A 15,366-nucleotide genomic window follows, 5' to 3' on the forward strand; every position below is an offset into this window, starting at 1 on the left:
TATATATATATATATATATAACACACACACATACATTTTAATGCAAATCAATGGATGTATTTTTACAACTGTTTAATGTTCGGAGTAGACTTGATTTAAGGTGGCTGCCACAGCTAATCAACTTTTGCCGACACAAAAATGACAACAACTCAGTCAATTTCAGAAAAAACGAGCTAAAATTTAGTTTGGTAGTAGCTGAGAGTGTCCTCCAACATGTTCTTTAAGTGCAAAGAGATCAAGGAAGATCTTTGGTTGCATTTTTGGCATTAACTATTGGAGTTTACACTGTCTGTTAGCGAAATATCTCATGAACCACTGAAGGGATTTCAATGACACTGCCAGGAAGTAATGATTTGGTGTTCGTATACATCTGGTGAACCTTTGGAATTAACCCAATTCAAGATAACTGCGGCTACTATTTACCTCTATGTATATCCAGGCTTTCAGAAGGATTTTTTTAAAATGGATTTTTAAATATATGCGTTGTTTCTTCACTCATGTTTTAACAGAGATGTATGTTATGGTGACAACAGTCTCAGTTTATTCTGTACAAAAACAAAGTCATATTGACTCCGTGAGTCTGTTTATGCTTGGCTAAACTGAGCATCTTCCATGTTAGGAAGTGTAAAAACCAAATAGAAAACTTTTTATTTACCTGCGGTGTCAAGTTAGACTTTACCTGGTTGGGTGAGGAGCATCGTTTCTCATAAGACAGCCGGTTGGCGTCAATGGAGAAGCGGAAGCTGGACCTCTTGATGCTGTCCTCGGACTCGGACTTGTGAAACTTGTCGCGCCCGTCCCTCTCCTCCTCCTCCCGCTGCTTCCTCTTCTTCCGCCGGTTGCGTCGCTCCTTGGCGCTTTTCGAGCTGAGCTTGGACGTCCCCGAGGACGACTCCGAGGTGGGGGCCCCTCTCCCGCTGTACTCGCCGCTCTCCGCGGCCGCTGCTGCCGCGGCAACCTGTCAGCCAATCGGAGCACAGAGACGGTCGTCATGGTGACCCGAGTGCCTGTGTCTCAGAGGCGGAGGAGAGAGGCTGGCAGCATGAATGCGAACAGCCAAACAGGACTCAGACGCTGCTAAAAATGGACGTCTGAATGTTTTTATCCTACATTTATAAGATTCACTGAGTGGACGGAGAGTTCCTGAAAATACTGCTTCTTTTAAAAAACAAGAACTATAAGAAGAAAAACACATAAACGAGCTTATGTTTTTAAAAAGTGAAATCATTCGTAAATGACAACACAACGAGGGGTGTGACCAGTACAAAGATTTAAAAGTCGAATCTGAACGTGCACGCCCCCTGATAAGATGGTTAAACCATTAATGGATGGAGCAGAGGTGGAGGTCTGAAGGGAAACCAAAGAAGAGCACCGCAGCTGAGAAGGGAACAGCTTTGATGCATCAAAAACAGAAAAAAAAAAAGAACAAATTAATAAAATGGCCTCGACTAAAAGGATGTATATTAACTTGTCATTTGTTGCCCAAGCTTTTGAGTCAACAAGTGACTTCTGTAAATTTGAGACGTCTGCACCTGTCCTCAGGTATTCTGGTCCACTCCTCAGTGTCTCAGGTTTGACGGGTTCTTTCTCCAGATGTTTCAAGGCCTTCCACAGATTTCTACAGGATTTAAATCAGGGCTCAGAACTTCAGAGCACTCCAATGTTTGGTTCTGAGCCATTTTGAGCCTGAGTTTTGGGTCATTTTCTGCAAGACCAGTGGTTCCCAACACTGGTCCTTGAGGAACACCATCTTGCATGCTTTAGTCGTTTCACTGCTCCAACACACCTGGTTCAGTGATTTAATTACTTCAAGTTCTGTCATCTGTTCATTCAGATCAGGTGTGTCAAAGCAGGAAAACAACTAAAACATCAAGGATGGTGTTCCTCAAGGACCACTGGTAGAAGACCCCAAGACAGACACAGAACTTGAAAGGATCATATGTCCTCTTTAGCCTGGGAACATCTTGGGATCTTTCAGGAAGATGGGTGTCTGGGTTTTCCTTTCTGGACCAGTTACCCTCTTCCTGGACATGTCCACAAGAGGAAAATTGAAGAGACCTATAATACACATGGTTTACATGGGGATTAGAGGTGAAGTCAAAGGTCAAGGTTCATTAGTGTCAGATCTTATCATTGGTCTGTGAGCCAAAATGGACCTAATGAAATAAGACTGAAGTTAACACCAAATCACAAAACATGAAGCTGTAATTTGTCAAAATGCATAATGAGAAGTCACAAATCTTCTGGGAGGATGTCCTTCGGACAGATGAGACGAAACTGGAGCTTTTTGACAACAAGTCCCATCAACTCTGTGTTCATGGTGCCAATAATGAAATGGAGAAAAGAACCCTGTGCCAACTGTGGAACATGGAGGAGGTTCTGTTCTGTTTTGCAGCATCTGACACCGGGTGTCTTAAATCTGTGCAGGGTACAATGAAATCTCAAGACTATCAAGGCATTCTAGAGCAGAATGTGCTGCCCAGTGTCAGAAAACTTGGTCTCAATTCATTCCACAACATGTACCACATGCGGTGCGAATAACAATAAAGAACCTTGACCTCACTTGCTGGTCATCTAACACAGTGGCTCCTAACACTGGGACATGCCTGAAAAACCAGCTCCCTTCAACATGAAGAGGCAGCAGGTCTACTCCAAGCTCAGTCTGGATGACCAAGCTCCTCACTCATCTCTAAAACAGAGCCCTGCCACCCTACAGAGGAAGCTCACTTCAACTGATTGTATCAAGACACTATTTTTTTTTATCCTGACCATGGAGTGGGTGGTTGAAATGGAAATGGATTAGAGCTTAGCTTTTTGGTTCAGTTTTATCTATTCTCTACAGCAGATTGGAGCAATGCTCACATTTTAGCGAATGAAGACCCCATCCTTTGGTCCATCACCCAATTTATCTTGCCATCACTTGTGGACAAGACTCCCAGATATTTTAACTTCTCACCAAAGACCAAATCCTGACTCAGGTGGAGCATCCCTCCACAGTTTGCAATGCTCCATCTGAAGTAAAGATACTACACTAAAAAATCCTTACCAAGGAGCATCTGGTATGGACGCCGCCTGGATGCCTCCCTAGAGAGGTTTTCCGGGCATGTCTGACTGGGAGGAAACCATGGGGAAAACCCAAGACTCACTGGAGAGAGGGAGTCTCTCAGCTGACCTAGAAACACCTTGGGGTCCTCCCAGAAGAGCTGGAAGAGGTGGCTGTGGAAAGAGATGTCTGGGCCTTAATGATCAAGCTACTGCCCCTGTGACCTGACTTCGGAACAAGTGGAAGATAATGGATGAATGGATGTTTTGTAGAACGTTATATAACACCCTCCTTCAACCTAAAGTTATTAATGAACACATAAGACCGTCCAGAGATCAACTAAAGATACAGAGTTCATGAGTCTCACAGCTTTAAGGCAGAAGTTGTTTCTCAGTCTTGTTCTGGACTTGCAGGTGCCCAACATTATGCCTGAGGGAATAAGCAAGATGGGTGGGGTCCATCCTAATGTTCTTTGCTCTAGTTTTGCTGGTGTAAATGTCCTCTAGTAGAAGAAGGCTGCTGTTGGTCAGTTTTGAACTGATCTACACCAATCAGTAAGCACAACTACCTCCCCTATACTTAGATCCTACAAGAGTAGAGGATAAAGTAGGGGGCTCAGGACACATCCTTGTGGAGTAAGTCATTTGATGACTTACTTCTGGAAGTCATCAAATGGTGAAATTTATTGTTTTCTCCACCTACAATGAATATTTTACCGGATTTGCTTTGAAACGATTCAGATAAAAGTTTAATTTATTTCTTGATTTCACACAAACACTCAGGTCTGTCACTCATCGTCTTCAGCTCTGCCACTTCCAGCTCCTTTTGTCAATGCTACTGTCTCCAAATAATCAGGAATGAGATCATCAGAGGTACAGCACAGGATGAACAACTGGGAGATAAAGTTAGAGAGGCCAGACTGAAATGGTTTGGACATGTCCAGAGGAGGGACAGTGAGTATACTGGTAGAAGGATGTTAGAAATGCAGCTGCCAGGAAAAACAAAGAGGAGATATATGGATGCAGTTAGAGAGGACATGGAGGTAGTTGGAGTGAGGACAGAGGATGCAGAGAACAAAGACAGAGGAGGATGTCTTGTTGTGGTGACCCTTAAAGAAGAAGCAACCAAAAGAAGAAGAAGACTCTCCCCAACTACAATGAGCTCAGTCAAAAAAACAGCCAGTTAAATCACAGTCCTGCTATGTGGAGCTTCTCTTGGACTCTGTGTTTATCTCTTTAGGTCGAGTGGGAGAGCCTTGAGCACAAAAGGAGCAGCAGAGGGTGTCTGTCATCCCCAACATTAAATCCCCCACGTCTCCTAGGCAACGCTGGCTTCCCAGCAGAGACCAAACATCAACTGAAGCATTCTGCAAGCTCAACAAATAAACAAAATCCCTCATGTGCTTTGCTTACTTGTGCATTTTCGACCAACATTTCCAGTCAGATTCAGTGTTCTCCTACCATTATCAAAGGAGGGCGCCCCGTCCTGTCAACAGGACGGAGCAACCCACCTACGAAACTCAGATGAAATACATGGAAGTATGGAAAAGCCTACCTGAGCTTCCTCCTGCTGTCTCTTCAGCTGTTCCAACATGGCCTGGAACTCCTCCTCCTTCTGCTGAGCCTCCTCAATGGTGGCCTGGTTCTGCTCGTCATATGCCATGGCCACCACAGCCAGGATCAGATTGATGAGGTAGAAGGAGCCCAGGAATATCACCAGCACAAAGAAGATCATGTAGGGCTTCCCCGCCGCACGCAAGGTCTGACGTACCCGACACAAGGAAGAAGATATACAAACACTGTGGTTACAAACTGAGCAAGGGATCAGACATATTGATCTCAAAGAAACATCCCAGACATGGTGCACAATTCCACCAACCTGCTGGTAGAGGTTCTCCCAGAAGTCCTGAGTCATTAGTCGGAACAGAGACAGGAAGGCCCAGCTGAAGGTGTCGAAGCTCGTGTAGTCGTAGTCTGGATTACGACCCCCTTTGATACACATGAAGCCCTCCGGACAGAGCCTTTTCAAGAGACAGAAGGTCTTTAAACTACAACGTACAGTTCTATATGTAGTGACATGCTAGGAGGCTATACGCTTTAATTTATTTAGGACAATCAAAACATTCAGTGAGTAAAAATAAATTATTATGTTGAGTTGTTGGATTCCTTTGTAATTTCTCCTCTTAGTACGTCTAATTATTAATAGCTGCTTGGTACATGGATACTGTGTAATATTTCATCTGTTGTTCATCTGAGGTTGAATTTACTTAATTTCAAAGCAGACACCTTTTTAATGACCCTATAAATAAAACTAGATTTTAACTGGTGGTAGAACAAATGTTCCCCGTCACAGAGAACTTCGAAGAGTGAATGCTTGCAGTTTTGGTGATGAGTGTTTTTGGGACTGAAGTTGAACAGGTACTGTGAGAAAACCTTAATGTTTTTGGTGTGAGATGTTCAAATGGAGCAGCTACTGGTACTAAATGCAAGAAAGAAAACAAAACAAACGCTGAATCAGTCATGGTCTTTAGCTGCACTGAACTGATGTAAGTTTAGAGAAAGTTTTTGACAAGGAATGAAGTCTTACATTAAGTCTTTGCTGATAAAGACATGGAAAGGGAATATATTTGAGTTACTGCGATGTTGATTCACTGTCGAAGGTAGCGCAGAGTGATAGATCCTGGTGAGCAGAGGGAGCAATTTTATCTACCACCACAACGGCGGAGCCAGGAGGTGGCCATTGGTGGCTTTGGTCACCCCAATAATTTGAAGAAATTATACTTTTAAGCAGTAAAAAAACTAAAAAGCTGTTTCCTCTTATGAATGGGGTGGGTGGTTTACACACTAGTGTCTCCCTTGCAATTACACAAGAGGGGCGCCCCACCTCATCAACAAAACTGAGTGCCCTGCCTACCGGTATTGATGTAGCGCAATACAAATGTCTTGGCAAAAGTGCTACTGACGTAACACTCCGCTACCCCCCCCCCCCCCCCCAACTGTCACTATCGATGTAGCGCGGAGTGGCTACTAACGTACAGGGCTCCACCCCCACCCAGTGTCTATCGTTAGAAACTTTCGCTACTTTACGTTACAGAAAGCAATGTTACCCACAAAAAAATTAGCGAAGCTCCTTAAACAACATCAAAATAACAGAAAAACTACCAGATACAATAACTTCTACGACAGCAGAAAAAAGTGACGCGGGTCACACAGACGAATGTTCAAGAACCGATGGCGCCGACCTGCTGACCCCCCACATCCTCGTCGATAAAAACCGGCAACTAGGACTCAGTCCCGTCTCCCCACACCCGGTCGACCAAAAAAAAAAAAAAATAATAATAATAATATGAAGAGCGCCCCCACCAAGGGAGCTGATCTATATATATTAAGGATGCACGATATTATCGTCATGGTATCGGTCGATATTAGCGATAAAGTTAAATATCGGACATTGGCCATTCCATCAAAATAACTCACCGATATAAAAGGTACTGTTTTAAGTTAATTTTTAATTTAAGAAATTGACATGTATATCTATTATTGCACTACTACTTATGCGTTTTTCACATGTACTTGTGGACAGGCTGAGTTTAGATTTGTGAAAAATTACAAAGTTGCATTGTTCAAGTGTTGTCATTGTGTTAGAGACCGAGTAAATTTCATGAATAACTTTGACATTAAACATAATCCAAGTTGAACCGTTACGTCATTTTCAGCCCCTTTATGGCATCTGCATTTGGTAGCAGATCAAACTGACAAAGACCATGCAGAATAATGTAGTATTTTAATTCCACAGCAGAGAAAGCTATGTAGTCTCTGTAGGTAGGTCTAGGGAAGAAAAAAACATATTTATATCGGTTATTGATATATATATATATACACACACACACACACACACACATACATACAGTAGTCCCTCATTTATCATGGGGTTTAGGGGACCACGCCCCCAACGATAAGTGAAAAACCGCGAAGTAGGGATACAGTAGTCCAAGTTCAAGTTTTTGTTCCAATCTTCCACCTTCTGTGTAAATAAACAATTAAAATTTAAATACAGTAATATTTTAAATAAACAATCAATTCATGGGTTATTTAAAATATTACAGTATTTAAATTTAAACTGTAGAGAAGTGCAGTAGGACGGTAAAGGGTTAACCCTTCACGCAGCAGCAGCACGGAGCAGAAATGTACTTCTTGATCAATTACACTGTAACAACTGAACATAGAAGTTCTAAAATAATTAAAAAATAACTTTTAACACTTATATTTTGTGATTATGACGATTTTACGATGTGACAAACTTTGAATTTTAAGTTCGAAGACAAAAGTCGATCAGTGCCACTAGACAGCAAAGGGTTAACCCTTCACCAAGCTGCTTCAGCCGGAGGAGAAATGTGGGCGTGGCAGAGAGCCGCATGTGGCTGAGAGCAGAGATCGTGACAAGCTGCAGAGGAAGCGTCTCCCTGCACCTGTGGGCTGCACATTGGTGCCAAATCATTTAAAAATAATTTATTTGAAATAAACAATCCATGCCGCTCGTATGGCTCATCCATCAATACGTTGAAAAACCGCGAAAGAGCGAGTCCGCGCAAGTCGAACCGCTAAGTAGCGAGGGACTACTGTATAGGGGTGCGGCCATCTTGGAGTTTGACGTGGCAACCCAACTTTTGATTGCAACCTTTCTTATGCCTAGATGCAGCCACACACCAAAATGGAAGTGAGCGCATTGCTTTTTTCTTAACTCATCCAGCTCACACTATCAAACAGGCGGATGAATGGGAGTTAATTCCAGTTCCCCTGTTCGCTGCACGACGAGGGACAAAAAAGATGTACAAAGTTTATTATGATACTTTCTGCTAATACCCATTTTTATTGTCAGCTTGAACATATTTGATGTTAAACTTTCATCCTGCTTGTTGGCATAAATAGCCATTATATCCATTTCTATGCTTATTTATATACAGACATGCATTCAGTTCAGTTTTTAACTAGTTGTTAACTAATCGGACTGTTTGAATTTGAGTCATCAGACCTGGGAATGACAAGGATGGATAAGATTAGGAATGAAAGGTACAACACAGGTTGAACAAGGGAGATGAAGTTAGAGAGACCAGCCTGAGATGGTTTGGACATGTCCAGAGGTGGGACCATTGGTAAATTGGTAGATACATGGATGCAGTAAGAGAGGACATGGAGGTAGATGGGAGTCAGGACAGAGGATGCAGAGGACAGTTCAAGATAGAGGAGGATGACTTGCTGTGGCAAACTGCTGAAGAGGAAACAACCGAAAGAAGAAGGAAGAAGAAGTGTTGACAAAACCTACTTTGCTGTACATGACTTGCCTCCTAATGTACAGGGATGGTTTGTTTTTCCCTCTGGACTGGTATATTTTTAGGTAAAGAAAAGCTATCTTTTGGTTTTTGTTTGTTTCCTTTGGTGTACCCTTAAACATCTACTGGACCAATGTTGTATGTCTTATGTTATTGAGGAATAAAGCATTGGAAAAACCTTTCATTGTCTTGAGGGCATACGCCTCTCATGCCTCCTCTGTCTTTTTAAACACCTTACAGATATTACCAACAGCTACCACGCCAATCAGTATAAAATTTGGCAGATTCTTGTCACCTGTTGAGCAAACGGTGTGACTTCTTTTCCTGTTTACAAGTGAAGACCAAGTTTTGTATACCACAAGAAATGATGCTAGCAGCCACACTGTAGTTTAGATTCTTGAAAGGCCTGGCGTGGTGGCTGCAGTCGACACTAATTGGGTATGCTGAGCTCTGTGATGCATTTAATTGTCCATATAAATAAAACATGTCAAGCCTTACCCTGCACCACTGCCATTTCCACATAGCAGTGCATCCCTACGGCCAGGAAGGTAATAGTAATTACCTAAAGTAGAGGTGGGAGGGAGAGACAGAGGGATGGTCAGTCAGAGCCACATCACAGCACAGAAGCAGCAGATTAAGAAAAACAACATGCATCTAGTGGCTTATCTCCATTTGCTGTTACACCCATCTGCATTCAGTCTTCTTGTGAAGCTAGAAGAACTTTACAGTCAATGCACTCAAAATCTGAGGCCATTGAGGCGCCACGCTCCAGAACAATGTCATTTTAATCAACCCTATCCGTCTTGTCTTGACTCTACGTCAGCTCGTCGCATAGCTTCTGCATGTCGCCTCTAGAGCCTTCTAATGGTCAGTGACTCACTCTCCTCTGGCACTTCAGGTGGCTCATGTCAACCAATCTCACGTCAGGCTTGCGTTGTTGTGCCGATTATCCGCCACATTTGCCTCGTTTTTCCCCAACAGCCTCTGTTGGAGAGCGTGCTCCAAGCCAACCTGTCTCTCCATATCACGGCAGTAAACCAGTGACCTCCTCTAACACCAACCGCCACTGCTACCCTATGAAGAAGCCGGCGTCTGACTTAGGTGCAAACTTGACCCCAGTTAACCCCCTTTCGGCATCGCTTTCGTGCCATTTCACTCGGCTTACGCTCATCGTTGATGTACTCTGTCCAGTTGAAGGTGGTGTTGAAGCCCAGCAGGTTCATGTCGGTGTCATTGCTGCTGCTGGTGTTGTTCAAGATGCGCATGCACTTCTGCCTCAGGTTGCCCATGAAAAGCTGCAGGCCGATCAGGGCAAAGACGCTGAGGCAGAACACGGTGAGAATCATCACGTCCGACAGCTTCTTCACTGACTGGATCAGGGCGCCCACGATGGTCTTCAGGCCTGAACGGGACAGCGGGGCGAGGTAGAGGGACAGTGCAGAGCAATTACAGGGTGGTAATTACAGCAGGGAAGAAGCTACCAATAGGAGCTTACAGCAGCAAGGCGCCATGAGGATCTGCAGTGATGCTTTCTGTATGAACTTAATATCATACAGGAACCAAGCTGACAAAGTTCACTGCTTAAAATGTACAGCATGTCTTCAGCCCCAAATTAGGATTAGGAATAAATCTGTTTGGTCTCAAAGACATGGCCGACAGGGCTTACTAGGAAAATCACTGCAACACTTTAAGGGAGCTCTGTTTTGTGCAGTTGCTACAGTCCTCAGTCATGTGCAACAAAATCAGTGAGGACATGTTGGTTGGTATATTTGTATGAACACAGCACAACAACAACTGGGTTAAAGAATATAGAAATATAGATTACATGCTAATTTGAGGCTCTCCAGGGGTTCCCAACCCTGGTCCTTGAGGAACACCATCCTTCATGTTTTAGTTGTTTCCCTGCTCCAACACACCTGATTTGTGATTTAATTACGTCCCGTGTTCTACAGAAGCCTGTTAATTATCCATTAATTAAAATCAGGTGTGTCGGAGCAGAGAAACAACTAAAACATGCAGGATGGCGTTCAACAAGGACCAGGGTTGGGACCACTGCAAATTATATCTCCAAATAAATGCCCTTAAACAAAAAGAGTTTTGGATTGTGCACAAACTAGTAATAAAAAGTGTAATTATCGCCCAATATTATTTTGCCAGTAACTGTTTGTTCGTCTGTCGTTTAGCAAAAATACTTAATCAGCATTTGAACAGATTTTAATAAAACTCTCAGAAAGTAATCAGAGGTTGTACACCTACAAATGATTAGCCTTTGGAGCCAAACTGATTCAAAATGGCCACCACACTAAAGCAATCTTAGCAAAAATTAAAAAAAAAAGCTGTACCTTGATCATTTTTACAAATACTGAGCTCGTTTTTGTAACAAATGATCTGGCATGAAAGGTACTGGAGTGAATATGTTCTTTTAATTCTTACATAAAGAAAATAAATGCTTTCTTCTTTAAGAGCTTGAAAACTGCATTCCTTAATCCTTGTTGTAATGTTACCGTGCTCTGTCACAAATGTGTTCTTGTAAGAGTATATCAACATGTTCTGGCACTGCTTGCACATGGCTTTGCAATGCCACAAAACCAGAACTAAGCAAGGTTAAAGACAGAGTAAAGCAGGTTCAGAGGGTTGCATGTTAAACACATTGTATGTTTGAGAAAATAACTGGATAATAAATGTAAAAAACTGGGATTTACAGAAGTGTGAAGTTAAATGAAGTGGAGATATGAGCAATTACCGGTAATCTTTTACCTGTTGTAGATAGCTTCTTAAGCTAACTCAATATGAAAAATCAGAATTGAATTCAGACCGGATTAATGAGCTAATGTTAGCAAAGATCAAAGATTTTCTGTTTCAGAGTTTTACAGGCAAATTTAAAATATTTGCGCAGCGTTGTGCAAATCTTAAAAGGCACCTAAATACTAACCCCACCACCTAATACTATTCCTTATAGACAAAGCAAGCCAACCACAACAGATAGCTTTATAAAAGACAGCTAGCTGAAAGTTTTTGTACTTTACCAAAATTCAAGCTGATTATCTTAAGATACTCATTGCAATGTCATAGAGATTTATAAAAATAAGTAGGTAAGAAACTAGATTCCCAAATTTTTCCCACATACTAACAGTTAATACCTTTAATTTAAAAATTGTAAGCTAAAATTGTGAACAGCCAGATGCTAACTAGTGCGGAAACAGCCAAAGTGACTGATGAAAGGTCTACAATAGAAGTGTTTCGCAGGGCACACTGCCCTGCCTACCAAACTACCCCCCACCCCGTCGAAAACTGCTGGCACTGACGTAGCGCTAAGCTAGTAGCGTGCAATACAGATGTGTTAGCTAAAATCTACAGATGTAGCATTCCGCTTCTCTCACACATCCCCACTTCCCCCGTGGACAAAATTCATTCAACCTTTATTTAGACAGGTTAATCCCACTGAGCCTTGGAGACTCATTAACAAGAGAGACCTGACTCATCGAGACGAGTGCCCTGCCGAGGCAAATTACCTAGGGGAAACACTGCTATGCTTGTCTGATTCTGACATATATGTTACTAGTAGGTAAATTACGTGACTGAATCATGTGACCAAATTGATGAGCTGTTAGCCCAAGAAAAGCCAAGATTTTAAAAAATTAAAAAAATTCTAGGTCAGAATGTTTTGGGGCAGGTTTAAATTCTCCATGTTGGTTGCGTGAACACATCTAATGAACACTGAACAGTTTAGTGACCAACAAGCCAACAATACCAGATAGCTTCAGAAAACACAGCTAACTAAATTTCCTCCTTCCATCGTATAAGCGCATCTTTTCTTGAAGGTCAGAATTTCACAAACTTCAGCCGATTACTGAAACTTGAGAAGATTATTGTGACGAAAAAGAATTGGATTCAATTGGTAAAAAGCAAAGCCAACCTACAGTCTAACCCTAACTAGACTGCTGCACCTGACCTAGAGCCCTGACCTTAAATCTAACCTGAGACCCCTTTTCCTAAACCTAACCTGACTTCTGACCCCAAGCCAAACCCAACCCAAACTGCTACACCTGGCCCAAAGCCCTGACCCTAAACTTAACCCTTTGACCTTTGTCTTTAAACCATTCCCCGACCATAACCCCACCCTTTGACCCTGAACTTAGCCCCGACTGCCAAGACTAAACCTGAACCCTGACAGGAACCCTAGGCTTATTGCCAACATAATCCTCTCCCTACTCGAAACCCTCGGTGAGTGGGGGCATAGCTGGAGGCCTGGGTGTGGGAATGGAGTTTGTGCAGGTGAGTCGGCTCAGAGATGGACTGCGCACAAATTCTGCCTCCTTCTGTGACAAAATTCTAATAGTTCTCATCCTAACCTGAGGGCAGCATTACAGATGTTAAATGAAGCTACACTATAACTCAGACACCAAAATAAGCTAAGATTGTGGTTGTTAAGGAAATACAGTAGACCGAAGTTTAAGAAGTATTCAAGACTCATACGAATTGTACCAAATGGCACAATCAGAAAGAGTTTAGAAGATGTTCCAGAATAAATATCTGGATTCAAGTAGGATGGTGGTGATCTTTTATCTGCATACTTCACTGAACAAATCTGAGCCTAAATACATACCACTCCTTCATTTATGTCACACTTCTTTATCCCAAGGGCTCATTCTTGTACATTGCTATCACTGACCTAGTTTCAGTCCCTTTGACTGTTTCCATAGATAAATACACTGTACGAGGTAGTTGGCAGACATTCAACACTGCTGCTTATCAATCTTTAAATTCAGGACACATCAACCACTGACACGAGAAAATCATTGTGCGGTTTAGTACCTACAACCAGTGGACGCTTTGTTACGGGGATCACGAGGTAAAAATCACTGCTAACAGTCTTTTTCATCCCACATTTAACAAACCTTTACAGAATACAACTGAGATTACCCCACTGCAACAGTGATTGATTCTTTTCATTAATCGCATGAGGAAATCTCAATATTAACAATGAGCCTTTTTGTGCACACCAGTATCAGTAATCAACTGGATGTATGACTGTAACCGTTAACTTTTGGAATAAACGTGATTCAAGAAGGCCACCACAGTTAATCGACCATAGTCCAACACAAAAATGGTTGCAACTAGAGATGCACGATATTATCGGCATGGTATCGGTATCAGCCGATATTAGCATTAAAGTTCAATATCGGACATCGGCCATTCCATCAAAATAACTCACGGATATAAAAGGCACTGGTTTTGTATGACAACCCAGTGACAAGGAAGCCTGTAGCGGAGACACAATGTGATGACGTCACGTGCACCTACCTGATCTCACGGCGGAGAGGAAAATTCAAAATGTCGGCGGTGTGAAAGGTTTTTTTTTCCCGTTGGTGAGGATGTCAGATTCCGAAGATTTTTGGACTACGTTGAGCCTCGCTACATCGTCCCCAGTTTGAGATAATTTTCTGACGTAGCCTTACTCGAGTTACAAGCCGTCATTTCCGATGTCATTGAGAAGCTAATAGCCGATAGCGCTTGGTGAGTTTTACCACAGACATTTGGACGTCAAGTGTTCGCCCCGTTAGCATGATTAGTCTTACGGCACAATGGATAGACAAAAACTTTGAACTTAAAAAGGCCGTCCTTCATGCACAAGAGTGCAGAGGATCCTACACTGCAGCTATAGGAACCTGGAACAAGCCTCCACAAGTGAGACAGCATCGCAGGTGACTAATGCTAATAACATTTAACACTTTTCATTTAATATAAGTTAAAGTGCTATGCATATCATATGGCTGTTACTGAATATATGTCACCAGCTCTTACACAGTTTTTCTAGCCAATAAGCCCAAATAAGAGGGCAATGTTCTGACAAAGGAACGTATATAAAATATCGGTATCGCGATCGGCCAAATAAGTTTTAACATATTGGCATATCGGCCAAAAATCCAATATCGTATCCCTAGTTTTAACTTGGTCAGTCTGACAATGATCTAGTTGATGTTGGTGGTATCTGAGAATCAACCCCTGAACATAGTTTAGAATAAGCTTGTGGATATTGTGGATTTGGGGTGGCTGTGGCTGAGTGGTTAGAGCATTCGTCCTCCAATTCAAGAGTTGGGGGTTCGAATCCACCAGCAGTCACATGCCGAAGTGTGTCCCATTGGTGTATGAATGTGATAAAGCACTGATTAGTCTCTTTAGAATGATTTGTTCAATTAGCTTTGTAGAGATCTAGTAAAGTGCTATGGGTAACTGAGGGCACATGTGTAGTAAAGCGCTTTGAGTGTTTCGATAAGATAGAAAGGTGCTATACAAGTACAGTCCTACTGTCCTGATATCGTAGGTTTTAAGGTTTACTGGAAACTCATGCTAGGTTTTCAGAGATTGATTTTATCTTGTATGTTTTACTGTACCATATGTTTCCACGATGTTTTACATGTCCAGAGTTTTGTTTTGTCTGCTTTACTCTGACTTTAAACCGTGTTCAACCGTGAAACTCAATGATCACAAGGTGATTTTTAATTAATAAGCCAATTATTTTAGCGTTCACATCATCATCATTATTTTCACCATGTCATTTTTTTCCCCATAAAACACACAACACTGAACAAGACATGCACGGGAAAACAAGGTAAGGAGAAACCCTACACACACTAACACACAACAGCTTGCCACAAGAAAATCGGCTTTTGCAATGTCTCATGCAAAAAGGAAAAGGAAATAGTGCAACAAATCTACTTGGAAGGGCCCCAAGGCAAGAGTAGATTTCAACCAAAAAGAGTTCTGCCTTCAAGGATGTATCTAAAAGCTAAGAATCCCGTCAATCTGTTCAGATTGGAGCCAGATTCCAGCTTTTACTGGCCTTGGGACAAAGGCAGCAAAAGGACGGCGATAAGCGTCATCAGGCTTAGCTACAGTGAGATGAGCTGAAACGTGGGTGGGGAAGGGTGAGAGGTGGGGGGGGAGGGGGGGAATCATGGGGAGTGCATTTGGATGTTAGCGAAATGCCAGT

At 42.4% G+C, this 15,366-nt stretch overlaps 1 protein-coding gene across 1 annotated transcript in view; it reads right to left on the reverse strand.

Annotated features, from left to right (window-relative positions):
- Window positions 1–15,366, reverse strand: part of LOC119428911 (sodium channel protein type 2 subunit alpha) — a 79,710-nt gene that overhangs the window by 41,994 nt on the left and 22,350 nt on the right. The window contains exons 7-11 of the mRNA XM_037696608.1: window positions 9,538–9,774; window positions 8,871–8,934; window positions 4,922–5,063; window positions 4,598–4,804; window positions 680–958 (exon numbers count right to left, since the gene is read on the reverse strand). Coding sequence (XP_037552536.1) covers window positions 680–958; window positions 4,598–4,804; window positions 4,922–5,063; window positions 8,871–8,934; window positions 9,538–9,774 — 929 coding nt within the window. The remainder of the gene's footprint in view (window positions 1–679; window positions 959–4,597; window positions 4,805–4,921; window positions 5,064–8,870; window positions 8,935–9,537; window positions 9,775–15,366) is intronic.

Source organism: Nematolebias whitei, chromosome 23 (assembly GCF_014905685.2).
Source record: "Nematolebias whitei isolate Nwh7 chromosome 23, NemWhi1, whole genome shotgun sequence".
In the NCBI taxonomy this organism is placed as follows: Eukaryota; Metazoa; Chordata; class Actinopteri; order Cyprinodontiformes; family Rivulidae; genus Nematolebias; species Nematolebias whitei.